Source organism: Lissotriton vulgaris, chromosome 11, assembly GCF_964263255.1.
Source record: "Lissotriton vulgaris chromosome 11, aLisVul1.2, whole genome shotgun sequence".
In the NCBI taxonomy this organism is placed as follows: Eukaryota; Metazoa; Chordata; class Amphibia; order Caudata; family Salamandridae; genus Lissotriton; species Lissotriton vulgaris.
In genome coordinates, this window is record NC_141699.1 from 1,036,113,540 (window position 1) to 1,036,132,795 (window position 19,256).

Here is a 19,256-nt window from a genome sequence, read left to right on the forward strand (position 1 = left end):
CAAACGAGTATGGGTGCCTAACCCACGATACTGCTTCTGCACCGATCACATGCCTTCTTGGAGGTATTGAGTCTATTGGGTGTGGCCCACCATTCTGCTAGATATGTTTGCAAGCTTTTGTCTGTGCAAGTTCACTGTGTGTTTTGTGATACGGGAGCAAATGTAGTGTTTGCACGGAGCATTGGTGGTCCGGGCGAGAGAAGGCATCCTGGTCAGCTTCGCCTCTGTTTTGTACAGCTGGTGGTTGTGTTCAGGTGACATCGGGGATACTAATAAATAGGGTCCTCCCACATGAGCCTGTGCCTGTGTTGTACTTTTGTAACCCTGGAGTGCAGAGCCTAAGCTCAATGCAACAAAAGTGCTTGATAACCTTCTCAGAAGTGAGCAATTAAGTGTGCTTGGAATAAACTCCTCTGTTCCTGCCGAGTGCCTCACTATGGTGATGGAAAGATTTGCTCAACATTTTGGAGGGAGGGGTGCAGCATCTACCACAAAAGGTGTACTATTTGCTCTCCAGTAACCACTGCCTGTGTGCCATCTACTGGATGCACTGTCATGGTCATTTTATACTCTCTTGATGAGATCTGGTGCTACAACACTGTTCACTAAAAGAGAATCATGTCTGCCACCGATGCCTCCTCTTTTCTGACCACATCCTGGTTTCTCTTGCAATAAGAGAGGACAGCTGGCTTGGAACTTCAAAAGAGACAGGCTTCCCTCATTATAACCGTAGAAGAAAGTTTTCCACCAAAGTAAAGGTAATGCACTCAACCAAGCCGAGATTGCCAAAGCTTTACTCCATAGTTTACTTTAAATGCTTCTTGTAAGGATGAGGTTGGGTTGGGCTGAGCTGGGGTGGTGGATGCAGCGAGTTCACTAGTTGAGGGAATTCCGATGCTCTTCTCGATTTTTGGGGGGGTCAGGGATGCACTATATTGCAGTGTTTCACTGTTTAACGCTTGTTCTCCTCAGGCAGGAGAGAAATGCAAGGTTAACTTATAACAATACCTTTATGTTTCCATGATCTATGATTTCTCAGCTGTGTTCTTCCGTCTTTGGCTTTTTAAGCCCCTTCTAGTTATTGAAATAGTCTTATTAGTTTGTATTTACTGAGTTAGTTTATCTCGAATTAAAGTTGTTAAAAAACAAATCTTTTACATGTCTTTATAAAAATATAACAGTATTAAGCTTTTCCCTCCAGTGAAAAGCGGTACGTCTTATAACACTCAAGAAGATATAATCAATAATTAAGATATAATGAAGGACTGCGTAGCAGGATCCTTCAGACTTGTTGTCTCATCCTAATGAATATAAACAATGATGAAAATCCGATAAAGCGAAAAACATTAAGGGGGGCACAATCTTGCCACAGTAACAGCTTTAAAGAAAACCCTTCAATTTAAATGCCACTTGATTTGAAACTCATAAGCAAATCTTCAGAAATACATTTTTCACACTAAAGCTTCTTTACAACCTACAAGTTAAAACACGTTTGGTAAAATAGAAAACATAAAATGCCAAATGCATGAGAAGTAGTATAAATAATTACACAGTGGTTTCACAGGTCTACAATAACAAGGAACAAAGAAGAACAAAGACGTATAACCATTGCAAGATGGGAAACTTTATTTTTTTCCTTTGTTGCTTGACCAAAGGGCTAAATTTCAATGAAATGTTCACTGAACCAAGCATTTAGAATGTTACTACAGGTGCTTAAGGATGTTTTTAGGTAAGTTATTTGCATTTAGTCCATTTCCACAAGGCAAAAACCAACAGTCTCTGAATAGATATCATGACAAAGTATCGTACACCATAAATTACATTTTAAACAATGCACAAATTTATCAGATGTCAATAGTTCTAGATATCTTCAGCTCGATAGTTGTAGAGAACATAGGTAATGCACTGGTGTGAAAGATAAAACTACCTTTTTCTCAGTCCACATGGACCCTCCTACTTCCAACTACCACGCCAATTAGCAAAGAGATCTGAAATCTCTTCAAAAAAGATCTTATTGCAGCTAGTACAGAACATGTGGCCACAAGCAAAAGTAAGATCCCTACTTTGGAAATGTAGCCTATATCTGTGCTGATTTTAAGCAATGTTCAGGAGTATCTGAAGGGTGCTGTGAATAGGAGACCTAATGGACTAGGAAAAGCTGTCACCGCCAAAGAAATGTTATTCTATGCCACACAGTTTAGTCTTCCCAATTTCAAATCATTAGGGTACTTTCCACAGCACGAGCAAACATAAAAGGAGAAAATGCAGATTTGGCCAGAGAGCAGCTTCTTCCTTAATGGTGCTGCAGTTCTAATAGAAGCATCAAAGAACATAGAACGTAAATTAAATGTGTTTGGTGCGCAATGTACCTGCCCTGTAAGCCTCTACACGGAGAACAGAATTTGCTTGGACATTCAATGAAAGAAATTTCCATTGGAGTGCATTAAATGAGCAATGAAGGAGAAAATGATTTTGCAAATATGGTTTGGAAGCAGGCATGCCTCCATCGCATGCTAAAGGTGATCTAGTATTGATTACCAGAATGTATACGTCGTCGTATGTGAAAATAATCTGAAAAGACCCTGATCATAAATGCTGTGCAATTTATCTTGAACTAGTAGGATAATGGGGACAGAAAGAAAACTGAGCGAAACTATATATAATTAGTCAATACCTCTTAGTTTGACTGTGTCCTGCTCACCACCTTTTTCATGATGGAAATGATGCACAGCTCTTCCAACTCTCTAGTGCGTACTGGAGATACTATGGCTTCAAGAAGGTTGTTTTCCATGAGATTCTCTGACCAGTCAGCTGTCATCTAACCTACCCTTAAATATACAGGGACTGTGATTCACCTCCATTTTGTGGGGCTCCTGATTAGTATGTCCTGCCATGAGAGACAACACTAATTACATAACATCATTGTGGGTCATCAATTCAATGTACAAACTGGTTCCAATGAATAGAATGAAACTGTCGTTCTCAAGAGATGAGCTTTGGGGAAACTGATTGAGAGTCCAACAAGTTGTCAGAGATGAAGGGCCAGCTTTAGGTAGCACTCCATTACCAGGCAGGTGTCCATAAATTCATTGTAGGCGACCTCCTGCAGTCACATAACAAGCAATATTGGAGTCAGCATTTTGGTAGTCCATTGTGGAGCTGCAGTTAGTGTTTTCTGCAGAAACTTCTAGCTCTGCAAAATTAACTAGACGATCTGTCTTTGGACCAGATCGAGAGAATGTTGAAGCATACGCGTTCTGAAGCTCCCTGAGAAGAACAGGTTGATGATTTGTTCTATTGCATCACCAGACTAGAGATGTCTTGTTAACGGAAACAAAATGTTTAATTTGTCTAATTTGCAAACAAGCCAAAGGCAATTCAAAGGTATAACCTGGGAGTAGTATCTCTGTGTCAGAAGGTAGAACCAGCCAGATAATCCCTAATAGGAGGAGCCTCTATTTCTTTTAGAAGATCCATGATGACAGGCTGAGGAAAATCCTACATCTGTGGTACTTGAGAGTTGTAAAGCATAGGCATGGTGAACCTCAGCGGATCTAGGAGTCGGTGGGGAGGATTAGGAACATCAGCAAAGGAGGTGAAGCATTGCCTTATCCTCCTACAAAATTGCTTTTATCTCCAGCATTGGAGATCAAAGCAATGAACAGTGCTAACCGATAAGGTAAATCAGACTCCTTATCCTCGGTTTTGAGATGAGTAGTGAACTTGATTTTCTAATTCAACTTTTTCCTCTGGGACAGCAACATCCAAAAAGAGAAAGCACAGGCACATAAATATGCTTTTCTTTAGTACAGGGGGAGGTGCGTGGATCGAGACTAACACATTTGCAGACCATAACTAGCAAAGATCGCAACGGAATTAACTTCAACTAGAGCCAAGAGGACTGGTATATCTAATTTCCATAGTTGTTGCCATACGGCCTGGTTATTTAGATTGCATGACAAAGAGGCTGCCATTAAAGATGCACAAAAATCTGTTATCTTTAAGGGGCCCAGATTTGTTTAAAGACTCTGAAATTGCAGGCTTTGAGTGAAACCTCGTGGCATCAGCTAGTAGAGAATGTGTTAAGGGAAATGAGTCAGTCAACAGTGCATTAAAGAACTCCCTCTTGACCATTGTTTCATGAACTGTACTTTCAGTGTTTTGGCCGGGAGCAAGAGTCATCTTAATTTTTCAGTTCAATATGAAAACCAGCCAAACTTGGACTTTTGTAAAGAGATGTCCCAACAACAGGGTTCAAGAAGGCTACTGTGGGTACCATAAGGCTGGGGGAGACCAAATAAAAAAAAGGCTTATGATAAGTACTATAGATTTAACTTTGAATTCCTATAGAACAAGAATTCTTACTGTTAATACTGCCAAATCTTATTCAAAATTTGGTGAAGTGCATTGTAAAAGATGTAGCTGGGAGCATATAAAGTAGTCATGGACGTATGCCCATTAACTGAAACCTATGCTCAATTTCAACCTGCTACACAACGAAGAATATCTAGAACACTTTTTCAAGTTTAATTAATAAATCATGATGAACTTCAAGAAACTGAATCAATCCATCAACCTGTGGTAACAGGCAAAGACTGGACAGGATAAGATATTTAATAACTTAGCCCTTTCATATCCAAGTTTTATCGCCTACACGAAGATCAAATAAAGGCACTGAATGCATGCAGAACTGGACGATTATACCATCTTCAGACGTACGCTAATCTCTGAAATAATGTGAAACAAGGCATCATCTAACAAATACATTCAAGATCAAAGAATCATAGTAGGTAAAACACTGAAACCGAACCCAACATGTAAAAGGTGTCACACATTAAGTTAGCAGCTGAGCACCAATCAAATGTAAACAGAACATAAAAAAAATATAAAACGGATATCTGAGGGGAAAAAAAGGATTGTCAGTGTTTATAATTCTTACAGCAGACCTCAACTTTGTGCATGAGTCACAGCTCAAGGCGAAAACATTTGCTGCTGTAGTATCTTACAGTGTGAGGTCAGCGCATATTTACATATAAAAATAAACTTTAGATTTCCCAGTATAAAAAGAATAACATGAAGGTAAAGAAAAATAAGTAGATAAACACTGGACGAGGCAACAACAAAGAGCTACCACCTCTGCATTCTAAGATTCCCCAATTTTATTAGTACATGCCTATAAACTATGTAAATACTCTACTCTTGTATCAATTGTATTAAAAATATGAAAGTCCTTGGATGATGACCTGGAATGCACTAAAATTGAAAAACTATGTACAACTGTGCATGTCTATGTACAAGAAAGGTGCACTGTGTTTAAGATGGATTGTGACTACATATTTTAACCTTCATTTTGATTAACCTCCTACCTTCATCAATTCATCATTTAAGAGCTACAATATTTATATGAAGAGATTACAGTATGAAAGCATATCTTCTTTTGAAACTTTGCACCCCTATTCAAAGTTTGCTGTCCTTTAGCCATTAAATGATACCATTTGTAGTCTGTAAACTTCACCTCACTGTTTTAGTTATGCATAAAAGAAGGGCATTCATAGGTTGAAAAAAAATCAACACACGGCACTCCAATACATATCAATAAATTCTACCAGAGCTGATAGATGATGACTTGCCACCTCGGGACCCACCACGCCCTTGAACCCCAGAGCCACTTCTCCCTCTTGGTCCTGGACGTCTTCTGCTATCCTGTGGGTATCTACTTTCTCGCTCATCTTCTCCTGCGAGTGACCAATCACTGAGTTCATCTTTTCTTTCTGATTCAGTTTCAGAAGGATTAGACAGCTCCGAATTTGTACCTTTCACAGTAAAGAAAGATGGCACAATGAAAAGAAAACATTAATTTGTGAATATCACAAAATATTAGACTATCATTACACTCCATTATGTTCTAAGAGTAAAAAGTTTGAACTTATTTATAAGCTATAATTATGTATGTGAATTATATATATATATATATATATATATATATATATATATATATATATATATATATATACATACACACACACACACATATATATATACATATATATATATATACACACACACACACACATATATGCACAAATATATGTACATACATATATACATACACACACATACTTGCACCCTAAGGTAACTAACTCTCGCCCCCACCATGCACTGCTAATTACCGCACATATGACTTCAGTCATGACATCTTCTATGACATCATTGTTAACATCACTGCAACATTTGCAATGAAATTATTGATGAGAAAACTGTGCATGGCCAGGGAGCGAGTTATAGTTACCTAAGGGCACGAGTTATATTTACTTGAGTTAACTGTAACTTTAACAGATGAAGTTCTGTGTTTTTTTTTTTAGAGTTTACAATGTTACGTTGTTACAGAACATTTAAACTAACTACAACATTACTTTAGCCTTTTTTTTTTGCAATGAAGATAGATAGATAGACAGACAGACAGAAATAGATAGAGAGAGATAGATAAATACTTTAATGAGCGGAAGAGACAACCATCGTCAGAACTAGAAAACACAGATACTTGATTCTTTCCTCCAGTTCCCAGGAATTTCAACAAATTGATAGGCAATATGTATGCTAACTATGCTTTTAGCCATGCCTGGTTGGATTAAAGCTAATCTTGCTAAAGGATACATTTAACAAAAAGTTACTTACCTTTGGAAATGCATTTTCTGGAAGCTACTCTATATAGATCTACAGATTCCTCACCTTTTGAATATTCCCCAGGAGTCAGACTGGATCTTGAAACATTAAATGCAGTATCCTTCTATGCACTGGTGGGTGGGATAATGCGGTTCCATGACTATGAAGTTCCGCTCTGCAGGTGCCACTCGGACAAGCGGACGTCAGGTACTTCTCCAGACAGAGAGCTGAATAGCAAATTGGCTTGACCGAGCATCAACTAGGAAGCTCATTACTGATGGTAAGTAACTTGTTCTTCTGACAGATACTTCTAACCACAGATTCCTCACCTTTGCAATAGCTTCCTAGGCAGCACCTAAGGTTTTGTGAACAGACTCAACCTAAGAAGTGCAGCAGGACTAGGAGCAAAACGCCAATCTCAACGGACCTGGATGTGCAGACATTAGCGCTTCATGAATGTATGGAGAGATGCCGAGGTAGCAGCCTGGTAACTATCCAGAATATCCAATGCGGTGGTAGCAGCCCTTGCTCTGATGGACTAGGCCTGGAAACATTCTGGGGCTGCTTCTTGGGCAAGCTGTAGCAGATGTGAATGCAGAATATCCAAATCCATTGTAAAGTGATCATCTTCTGCACCGTCTTGTCCTTTGCTCCATCGAATCAGACAGAGAGCTAATCGTCCACACAAATTTAAAAGCTCAGAGCCCTTTTAGGACCAAACCACAGTAGTCTCTCCTCCTCCTTAGAAAAGTGCGGTGCAGCGAAGAAACTGGGGTGATGTGTTGCCGGATGTGGAAAGTCGCCACATTCATAAGAAAGGAAGCTTGGATTCAGAGAACCAGCTTGTCTGGGAAGAAAACTGCATGGCGGGTTTATAGAGAGGGCTTTCAGCTCACACAACCACTGCGCTGATGTTATGGCAATGTGGAACACTGTCTTAAGGTTGGGAAGCTGTAGTGGGCGGCTGAGTAAAGGTTCAAAAGCAGTACACAACAGGAAGGTGAGGATGAAGTTAAGATCCCACTGAGGCTTGACAAAGGGGGAGGGTAGAAACAAATGTCAACTCTTCAAATTCTTCAAAAACTGCATCACAAATGGGTGGTTTAAACAAAGATCTAATCTGGGAGCACCACAAATGTTGAAAGACTCGACAGAAACCCTTTAATTGTATCTAAAGCAAATCCTTGCTGGGTTAGGGACAACACAAAAGGCAATACTTCGGATAATCTAGTTTGAAGTAGGTTACTTTGCCATGTACTGCACTAAGCCACAAACTTGTGCCAACAGCAGGAGTATAGTGTTTTGGTCGAGGGACGCCTGGATGCCAAGATAACATCTACAACTTTGGAACGGAGATCCAACACGATCAGCTGTTGCCACTCAATCTAGAAGAATGGAGGTGAAGATTGCCCACGTCTGGGTGCAGGACGATGCCCTGCTGCTGTGACATAAGAATTTCCAGAAGGAGCAGAATGATTGGTGGCCAGATGCTCATGCCCATAAGTTCTAGATACTACACTCTCCTTGCCTAACTCGGTGCCACTAGGATGGCTTAGGCCCGATCGTTCATGATCTTTGTCTGAAATTGGGGCAGGCGAGATATCGGTGGGAAAGCCTACAAGAGTCCAGAGTTCCACTGTAGGTGAATTGCGTGTCAGAGGGAGAGACCCCTTCTAAAAGTGCTGATATTGCACGTTCTCAGCGATGGCAAATAGATCGAACCAAGGTTCTCCCCATCCACATTTTAAAGCCCGAAGGCATCGCACACAGTTCTAGACTCGAAGCTGCAAAAAGGGGCCTGAAAACAGGCCAGAGGAACCGCATACTCTGGATCCGTGTTGCATGCGGAAAAGAAGGACACCGACGTCAGCGCGCCGGGAGGGACTTATATGACCTCGCTGCCGTGGACGACGTCTGGGCGGGGTCGTGGGGCGCCGTCCCCCGGAGGTGCTGCAGCAAATGATTTTACGGGTCCAGTCTGACGCCTGGGGGTATTCTAAGTTAAGGAATCTGCGGCTAGATGTCTATCAGATGTAGTACCTCTTGGTACAGGATCAATGACCCAACCCCGCCCTGTTTCTTGCAATACCACATGGCGGTGGTGTTGTGTGAAAAACTGATCTGGAGCTAGGACTCCTGTCCTAGACCAGACGCCTCCGATTTCTACCTTTCCCAAGTGGCTGCCCCACCTCTGAAGGGACGGATCGGTCATCACTGTTCACTCGAAGTGGGGTAGGGAGAGGGGTCTACCACTTAACCTTTGGCAGTTTAGCAGCAACCACTGCTGCTCTTTTGAGGTCTCCTCTGAAATGATTGGAGAGGCCCACCTAATGTTGTACTCACTGGCACCTTGTAAAGCCAAATATGTCACCGGGTGGCTTAACCAACAGGACTGCAGGGGGTCATCAGTCCCAACAGCTGAGAGTTTTTCTCATTGTGAACCAGGCCAGAGGCTGAAACATCAGATTCGTAGCCCAAATGCCCTGGACACTCTGTTCCAAGGGATAGGCATTAAACTGCAGCATGTCCAGAATGGCTCTCACAAAGGGAGCGTCTGTGAGGGAGTCGGGTAGGACTATGGAGCAAGTGGATGTCTGGTGAGCCCAAAGAGCAGAACAGAGAACTGAAAATGTGCCTGACTCACCGTTAACTGCAAAAAAAGAGAACAAGGGAGACCCTACTCACAAAGGAACCAGGGTAATGCGTTTATCCAGAAAAACAATGGTTCCTGTGGCATATCACTTTATGAATATTTGATAAACTGGGACTTAATACCAATCCAAGTATTAGAGAAAGGGTGGCAGCAAGGAGAGAAAGACACAATTACATCAGTTTCCAACCGTTTTTTTATATGCTTCAAATGACAAAAATAATTAAAATAGTTTTGACTACGACATATAATACAATATACAAAGTGCAATGTGTCCCCAGTGATTTGTGAAGTAACCAAAAAACAACGTGTGTACAGTTAGGTGAACTATACAGGTTACAGTCGTGGCTATTTACAAGAAGGAGACATGACTCAGAGCAATTATTTAAATCAATTGTAGAACAGCTGCTATACAATCATAGGCACTGTGTGAGTCTTATTCGCCTCCAAGTATGTCGACGGCGTTTCGACCCTTAGAATGAGGGTCTCATCAGGACTGGGAGTGAGGGACGTCTATAAAACAATGTATAATGTGAAATTGTAATTATATGTAGTCACCATGAATATATATAAATATTCTTGGAGAGGTGAAGGAATTTACCTTATAGTGGGCTAATGAAAAGTATGACCCATGCTTGTGGAAGTAAACTGAATTTACTTACAGTGAACCCGGCCGGGCACTGTCGAGGGGCAGACAAAGAAGAGGCATAGAATTAGCCACATACGAAAAACTGTATGGTTTGTATATGGTGCAGCGCGGTTGGAGCAACTTACCACTGTCATAGACACCTTGGTAGGTGTAGTCTATCTGTCTCAGACGGACAATGCCGTCACCGCGCAAAATGACCAGAGATTCTCTGTAATGTAAACAAGCATTAGAAATGCAATAGGTCTCGCAGCATTAGAGTTAGTGCTTTTAGAATTGTTTATGGGTTTTTTTGTAAATCTTTAGCATGAGGTTGAGGGTGAGTGAGGGTGAGTGAGGGTGAGGGGTTGAGGGTGAGTGAGGGTGAGGCTGAGGGGTTGAGGGTGAGGGTGAGTGAGGGTGAGTGAGGGGTTGAGGGTGAGGGTGAGTGAGGGTGAGTGAGGGGTTGAGGGTGAGGGGTTGAGGGTGAGTGAGGGTGAGGGGTTGAGGGTGGGTGAGGGGTTGAGGGTGAGTGAGGGTGAGGGGTTGAGGGTGAGTGAGGGTGAGGGTGAGTGAGGGTGAGTGAGGGTGAGGGTGAGTGAGGGTGAGGGTGAGTGAGGGTGGGTGAGTGTGAGTGTGAGTGAGTGTGAGTGAGGGTGGGTGAGTGTGGGTGAGTGTGGGTGAGGGTGAGGGATTGAGGGTGAGGGGTTGAGGGTGAGTGAGGGTGAGGGGTTGAGGGTGAGTGAGGGTGAGGGGTTGAGGGTGAATGAGGGTGAGGGAGGGTGAGGGGTTGAGGGTGAGGGGTTGAGGGTGAGTGGGGGTGGGTGAGGGGTTGAGGGTGAGTGAGGGTGAAGGTGAGTGAGGGTGAGTGAGGGTGGGTGAGTGAGGGTGAGTGTGGGTGAGTGAGGGTGAGGGATTGAGGGTGAGGGGTTGAGGGTGGGTGAGGGGTTGAGGGTGAGTGAGGGTGAGGGTGAGTGAGGGTGAGGGGTTGAGGGTGAGGGGTTGAGGGTGAGGGGTTGAGGGTGAGTGGGGGTGAGTGAGGGTGAGGGGTTGAGGGTGAGTGAGGGTGAGGGGTTGAGGGTGAGTGAGGATGAGGGGTTGAGGGTGAGTGAGGATGAGGGGTTGAGGGTGGGTGAGGGTGAGTGAGGGTGAGTGTGAGTGAGGGTGAGTGAGGGTGAGGGTGAGGGTGAGTGAAGGTGGGTGAGGGTGAGGGGTTGAGGGTGATTGAGGGTGAGGGGTTGAGGGTGATTGAGGGTGAGTGAGGGTGAGGGGTTGAGGGTGAGGGTGAGTGAGGGTGAGGGTGAGGGGTTGAGGGTGAGTGAGGGTGAGTGAGGGTGAGGGGTTGAGGGTGAGTGAGGATGAGTGAGGGTGAGTGAGGGGTTGAGGGTGAGGGGTTGAGGGTGAGTGAGGGTGAGGGGTTGAGGGTGAGTGAGGGTGAGGTGTTGAGGGTGAGTGAGGGTGAGGTGTTGAGGGTGAGTGAGGGTGAGGGTGAGGGGTTGAGGGTGAGTGAGGGTGAGGGTAGGTGAGGGGTTGAGGGTGAGTGAGGGTGAGGGTGAGTGAGGGTGAGTGAGTGGTTGAGAACTGAGACAGCACCCTATAAAAACACAGGTCATATGGTCCCATACGTGCAAATGGAAATCTCACATGTCAGAAGAGTGTGCAGGCACCCAGGCCATTTTGGAAAGGGGTGGTGGGGAAACAAACCACTATTTACAAACGGGGAGCAATGTGCGTGCTCAACACACCCACCCCATCGGCCAAGGGTGCAGGATTCGCTGTCAGCCTGGAAGCAGGAGGGAGGTGGCGCCTTTAAATCTCCTGCAGCCTCCATGTTGTCAGATTCCAACTCAATTGACATTTTTCCTGCGTCAGAAGAAAGGTGGGGAATGGGGGATGGAGGGAGTGTTTCATGAGACCAGCCTTTGGCCACTAGGCTGCGGCCGCACACATTATCCCGGAGCTTCTTAGTGAGTGAGTAGCAGTAAGTAACTAAGTGTAATGTTGCTTACTTCCACCAAATGAGGACCAGGACCCAGGTTTGTAGGTTTGCAAGCCAGTTATTTATTCATAATTACTGTACGCAGAAACAGCGCCGAGTGTGCATACAGCGCTACCGCTCCGGGCACTCTCGCGCACTAATCCGCTGAGGCGTGTTGCGTCACACGCACGCCAACGGAAAGCTGGAGCGCACACTACACGAAGGTCACTTGCAAAGAGGGCTTTAAGCAACGTTCCTCCATGGGAAGCACCGTCAAAGCATAACAAGCGCGATACCGCAAAGGCAGCCACATTTTTATTTTCCCATCGAGCTTTCACTTGAAGTTAAAGCTCGATGGGAAAATAAACACGCAGCTGCCTTTGCCAAAGCAGAATGAGGGGAAAAAAAGTGCATCCCATCTAATGAGGAAAAGAGTGTCACGCCGCCGGTAAAAGATCGAATCCCGGTGCGCGTGGCCAAAAGGACACATGGCAGCAGCAAGGAGGGACTGTTCCAGTTGTCCCCAACCATCAGAAGGGCCTGCTGCACTGCCGCCAGCAACCTGGGGCGTAGATATTGATCAGTGTTACGGGTTCATCGTAGATAAGAGCTGTAACGCCAACCCATCCTTGATCAGACCAAGTTTTCTTCAAAGGTAATGAAATATGATTCTTTATCAGTATGGCTAAATCCGCTCTTCTTTGCTTCATGTATAAGCCTTGCTTAGGGCCATCTGAAGCCTGTTCTTTCAATACCAATGCAATGAGGGCAACAAAGCCCCACAGTTTGTTATGCCTTCGCAAGTACTGAAGACAAGCCGGAGGGAAGAGAGGGGAGGGGGGAGGAGAAATGCGACACGGCGGGAAGGGGAGGGGGCGGAACGGGGGAGGGGGCGGAGAGGGGAGAGGTGCGACACGGCAGGCAGGCAGGGGAGGAGAGGAGGAGGGGGGAGGAGAGTAGGGGAGGCACGGCCTAGCGGCCGTGCAATCAAGTAGTGAGGGGGCGGAGCTGGGGGAGGCTGTGGAAGAGAGTAGGCAAGGCGACACGGCGGGAGGGGGCGGAGCGGGTAAACAAAGACGGACATGCACGCGCCCTTGACTTTTAAGGTCAATGCGCATGCGCATAAGCTTAATGCGCATGCGCATTGACCTTAAAAGTCACGGGCACTGCAAGGAATCGCCACGATTCCTTGCAGTGTAGATAAAGAGTGGATAACTCGCAATACTCTCGCCTTGCTCGATGCGCATGCGCATCGACAGGCGAGACCTAAAAAACGGTATCTCAATGTTTTGTGAGCTGTGGGTGGCATTGAAATTGCGGGCGCTAATTAGTCAAGGCATTATAATGCATACCTGGGCGCGTTGTCCACCAGCTCGATCGCTGCCTTCCGGAAAATGTGTGGTATCTGGCGGGTGACGTCACTGCGCTTTAAAACGCGCGGCATTGCGCACGTAATTGAAACAGAATAGGGACTGTAATGCAATGTTTACAAATACGGGGAGAAATGATTCCGTATCGATTGCACAAAGGCATAAGGTTGAGAAAAATATAAGGTGTCTGAATAGGGTGGGAACATGTTGGTGTTCAGGAGATGGAATCACGAATAAAAACGGCAGATTTCAAAAGGGCGATAGCGAACCATATTTACATTCGCATAAATTTACATATACTTTTCATATTTTACATAGACACATTTGTTAATAATGGTTTCACAAAGCACGCATAGTATTCAATAGAATCATTTGATCAATTAAAAGTCATTACCCGAGAGAGGTGGTGATATTACTCAGATTCTACAACGCCGTGAATGCCATTGGATAGATAAAATCAATTCAATTAATGAGGGATTGAACTCCGCTGATGAATGGAGGAGCTTTGTCCCTACATTGACCTAATTAATACTTGGCAATAATATCTACCTTGTCAACAAGAACTGTAATGTCAGAAACTGTGTACTACATTGTAAAGATCGTTTAGAGTGATCTAAGTGATACCGTGTTTACTAATGATACCAGTATTAGAGCCCAGTACTACGAGTATAGATTGGTCTAATGAGTATGGTCCAATTTATTTATTTATTTATTTTTGCTATTTTTAAAGCGCGCAAATACCCATACAGGTGTCTCGGCGCTGGTGATCAGAGAACTCCTTACTCTTTGAGGGTGGTTAAACAGAGGAAAAAAGCCATGTCTTGAGGCTCTTTCGGAATTTAATGAGGGTGGGGGCAGTTTTGATATGCAATGGGAGGGTGTTCCATAATTTAGCAGTGGCTGTAGTGAAGCACCTGTCTCCCCAGGTGGCTTTTTTTGTCCGAGGGACAGACAGCATACAGGTTGTAGAGGATCGAAGTGTTCTGCGATGCTCCACAGGATGAAGAGCTATTTTTAGGAACTTAGGCCCTGGGTAGTTAAGGGTCTTGTAGGCTATACAAAGAGCCTTGAATTTTATTCGGCTCCTGATTGGGAGCCAGTGGAGCTCTTTGATGCGATGGGATACTGATGTGAATTTGGGGATAGATGATACACACTTAACTGTGTATCATCATGATGAGAAGATAACATGAACATGTATATACCTACAATGTAATAAGTTGTGACACTGTGTACATAAGGGTTGATTACGCGATGTTTAATTGATCAAATGATTCTATTGAATACTATGCGTGCTTTGTGAAACCATTATTAGCAAATGTGTCTATGTAAAATAAGAAAAGTATATGTAAATTTATGCGAATGTAAATATGGTATGCTATCGCCCTTTTGAAATCTGCCGTTTTTATTCGTGATTCCATCTCCTGAACACCAACATGTTCCCACCCTATTCAGACACCTTATATTTTTCTCAACCTTATGCCTTTGTGCAATCGATACGGAATCATTTCTCCCCGTATTTGTAAACACTGCATTACAGTCCCTTTTCTGTTTCAATTACATGCGCAACGCCGCTCGTTTTAAAACGCGGTGACGTCACCCGCCAGTTACCACACATTTTCCGGAAGGCAGCGATCGAGCTAGTGGACAACGCGCCCAGGTATGCATTATAATGCCCTGACTAATTAGCGCCCGCAATTTCAATGCCACCCGCAGCTCACAAAACATTGAGACACCGTTTTTTACATTACAGAGAATCTCTGGTCATTTCGCGCGGTGACGGCATCGTCCGTCTGAGACAGATAGACTACACCTACCAAGGTGTCTATGACAGTGGTAAGTTGCTCCAACGGCGCGGCACCATATACAAACCATACAGTTTTTCGTATGTGGCTAATTCTATGCCTCTTCTTGGTCTGCCCCTCGACAGTGCCCGGCCAGGTTCACTGTAAGTAAATTCAGTTTACTTCCGCACGCATGGGTCATACTTTTCATTAGCCCACTGTAAGGTAAATTCCTTCACCTCTCCAAAAATATTTATATATATTCATGGTGACTACATATAATTACAATTTCACATTATACATTATGTTTTATAGACGTCCCTCACTCCCAGTCCTGATGAGACCCTCATTCTAAGGGTCGAAACGCCGTCGACATACTTGGAGGCGAATAAGACTCACACAGTGCCTATGATTGTATAGCAGCTGTTCTACAATTGATTTAAATAATTGCTCTGAGTCATGTCTCCTTCTTGTAAATAGCCACGACTGTAACCTGTATAGTTCACCTAACTGTACACACGTTGTTTTTTGGTTACTTCACAAATCACTGGGGACACATTGCACTTTGTATATTGTATTATATGTCGTAGTCAAAACTATTTTAATTATTTTTGTCATTTGAAGCATATAAAAAAACGGTTGGAAACTGATGTAATTGTGTCTTTCTCTCCTTGCTGCCACCCTTTCTCTAATACATGGATTGGTATTAAGTCCCAGTTTATCAAATACTCATAAAGTGATATGCCACAGTAACCATTGTTTTTCTGGATCACGGTTAACTGCAGGCAGCGCCTGAGGGCCTGCAGGACAGGGATGTGGAAATAAGCTTCACTATTATCCACTCTCTAGTCTATTCTACTTATTTTTTGTAGAGCACATGGCTACCTTGTCAGGCTTCCCAGCGGAGCAAGACGGCACAAGCAACCTTTCTAGAACATATATGTTTTCAATAGTTTCTTGAACTATACTTCTAACTGTTTAAATTTCAGGGATATAGGAGGCCATTCCACCGTTTAGGTACACAAGAATAAGAATGGTCCCCTTTTCTTGCTCGTCTGATCACGGGGACATTCAGAAGTCCATGAGAAAGTGAACAAAAGGTTTGTGTTTGAGTGCATTCAAGACTTGGGCCAGGGTGATCATCTTGAATTTGTCCTTCCACAGGAAGGCATTAAGAGGATGAAGGTCACAAATACCTTCCAGATATGGGAACACCTGAATGTCTTAAGAAGGCTGCTATTGGTGCCCAGGAGCAGACTTTAAAGTAAAAGGGAGTACTTTGAATTGATAATGGCGCCCTGCCACCCGTGAACCGGAGAAATATTCGATGTTGCGTGTTAATGGTAACATGAAAATAGGCATTGAGGAGATCGAGAGACGTCAGAAAATTCCCTTTCTCCATTAGAAGAAGAATCGCCTGAAGAGAGAGCATCCTGAAAGATTGACTCTTTATGAACTTGTTCAGCATTCCAAGGTCCACGACCTGCCTCCATTTCCAATTTTGCTTTTTGATGAGAAAGAAGCAGGAATAATATGATGGTTATGGGGCACTTCCTCTATCGCCTGCTTGAGAAGAAGCAAATGTATTTCCTTCTTGAGACCCGGAAAGTGACGGAGCAGAACTTTGCGCTGTGGAATATTTCAAGGATGCCGAATGAATTCTAGCATATGGCCATGTTGGAAAATGTCTAGTACCCATCTGTCTGAAGAAATGGAGTTCCATTTCTGAAAGGATGCGAAGAAGACGTGATCGTGGTGTGGGACTATGGTAGCAGGGGCCTGATGTTCTTCATTGTCTCCTATTAGAGTCTTGGGACTTTCCAGCAGATTGCTGCCTCTTTTGTCCTGCCGGTCTCGAATAAGAGAGCACATACCCCACACTTCGCGGACGAGCAATGTAGCACCAGGAATAAAAACAACCATGATACAAGTGCTACCAACAATTAATCAAATAGATTTCTCAGAGATGCTTGATCTGCCAGAGCATCTGAATCCAAGCGGTAATGGCGAGATAAAGTATGAACCAACCGCCATGTAGCTGCTTTGCAAATCTCTACTATGGGAAGGTTTCTGAGGAGTTCCGTAGTAGAGGACTTTCCTCTGATTGAATGCGTTTAGGCCTCCCCTGAAGAGATGTATTAGCTAACTGATAGGCCAAGGAAATACAGGAGACTATCCATCTTGAGATGGACCGATTAGAAGCTGCTAAGCCAGCCATAATTGACAAATAACCGGTCCGTCTTTCTAATATCTTTAAGTTTGTCCAAATAAAACTTCAACACTCTCTTAAGACTGAAGGAGTGCAAGGCGCTTTCCGGGGGAAGTCAAAGGATTAGGGAAGAAAGTAGGTAAAGTGATTCCCTAATTGATGTGGAAATCGGAGACCACCTTTGGCAGAAAACTAGGATGAGTTCTAAGAACTACCCTATTCGAATGAAACACCATGTAGGGTTCCTTTCAGCACAGAGCTTGTAATTTGCTTACTATATGAGCGGACGTAATTGCCACCAAGGCCACTCTCCAAGATAAGTCCTGTACGGAAGACTTGTGCATTGGTTCAAAGGGTGCTTCCATCAGATTGGTAAGGACCACATTGAGCTCCCACGGAGAAGGAGCTCGTACTTGTGGATACACCTTTTTTAAACCTTCCAGAAAATCTTTCACCACTGGCATCTTAAAAAAGGAACCCTGTGTAGGTGACTTTCTGTACGCTGTGATCGCTGCTAAGTGTACCTTAATAGAGGAGAACTGCAGACCCAACTTAGCCAGATATAACAGATACGGCAGAATGACATGTTCTTGCCCTCTAACCGGGTCATGCCCATTATTCAAACACCATATGTAGAACTGCTTCCATTTGAAAGTGTAGGAAGCTCTAGTAGAAGGTCTCTTAGATTCCTTGAGGATGTTCATACGGTCAGCTGGTAAGTCTAAGTGCCCATATTGCAAGACTTCAGGAGCCATGCTGTCAGCCTGAGCGAAGGAAGGCTGGGATGAAACACTCTCCCCTGGCTCTTGGACAGCAGGTCCGGACGGCAAGGCAACCTCCGGTGTGGAACCTCGGAGAGTTGAAGACGGTCCGGGTACCACCACTGACGTGGCCACTCCGGAGCGATCAGTATCATCCTGGAGTTGGTCTTGCAGGATTTGGTGATCACTGCTGATATGAGAGGTAGTGGGGGAAAGGTGTAAAGCAAGCTCTGAGACCAGCTTATCCACAGCGCATTCCCGCTTGAACCCGTTTGGTGAAACCTGGATGCGTAGGCGGGGCATTTGACGTTTGTTGCGTCTGAAAATAAGTCTATGTCTGGAAAACCCATCTTTGAAAAATGTCCTGAGCAACTTCGTTGTTGAGCACCCAGTCGTGCGCTTCTACGAACTCTCTGCTTAAAAAGTCCACCTGGATGTTTAAGACACCCAGAATGTGGACTGCCTTGATGGTTAGATGTCCTGCCAGTAACCACCTCCAGATTGCTTGTGCCTCCTGGGACAGAATTCTGGACCTCGTGCCGCCCTGCTTGTTCAGATAAAATATTGTTGTTGTGTGGTCTGTCTGAATCAAGAGGGAGTTGGATCTCAGAGACGGAAAGAAGGATTTGAGAGCCAGCTGGACAGCCCTCAGTTCCAGAAAGTTGATATGTAAACCTTCTCTGTGTCCGACCACAGACCTTGCACCTGAAGTTGATCCATAGGAGGACCCCAGCCCTACAGGGAGGCGTCCGTAACAATAGTTTGTGTTGGAGTCTCTTGGTGAGAGAGAACACCTTTCAGTAGATGTGACCTCTTTGTCCACCACCTGATGAGTCCTTGGCAGACTGGGGAAGAGTAATCCGATCCACCCAACTTTCTGAAGCCTGTGCCCACTGGTCCTCCAGAGCCTGCTGAAGGGGATGCATGTGCAACTGGGCATTGGGGACGAAGATGCACGAGGCCATGGATCCCAGGAGAGAGGACACTTGTCTGACCGAAGGGTGGAGAGACTGCAGGAGCTCCTGAGATTTCTTCCTGATAGATGCAAATCTCTCCTCCGAAGGACACACGCTTCCTTCCACGGTGTCCAGAGACAATCCTAGGTAGTGAATGTTCTGAGGGGAGTTGAGAATCAATTTTTTTAAATTGACTTGTAGACCCATTCTGCTCAGAATGTGGAGGCTGTAGGACAGAGTCGACTGAAGTAGAGATGGAG

General features: G+C 44.3%; 1 protein-coding gene across 4 annotated transcripts in view; it reads right to left on the reverse strand.

Moving 5' to 3' along the window:
• Positions 1–19,256, reverse strand: part of FXR1 (FMR1 autosomal homolog 1) — a 290,993-nt gene that overhangs the window by 101,584 nt on the left and 170,153 nt on the right. For 2 of the 4 annotated variants that reach the window (XM_086944361.1, XM_086944363.1), the window contains exon 13: positions 5,646–5,813. In XM_086944361.1, the coding sequence (XP_086800487.1) occupies positions 5,646–5,813 (168 nt within the window). Of the gene's footprint in view, positions 1–5,606; positions 5,814–19,256 lie in introns of all 4 variants that reach the window. The other 2 variants (XM_086944362.1, XM_086944360.1) reach the window with 1 other exon arrangement.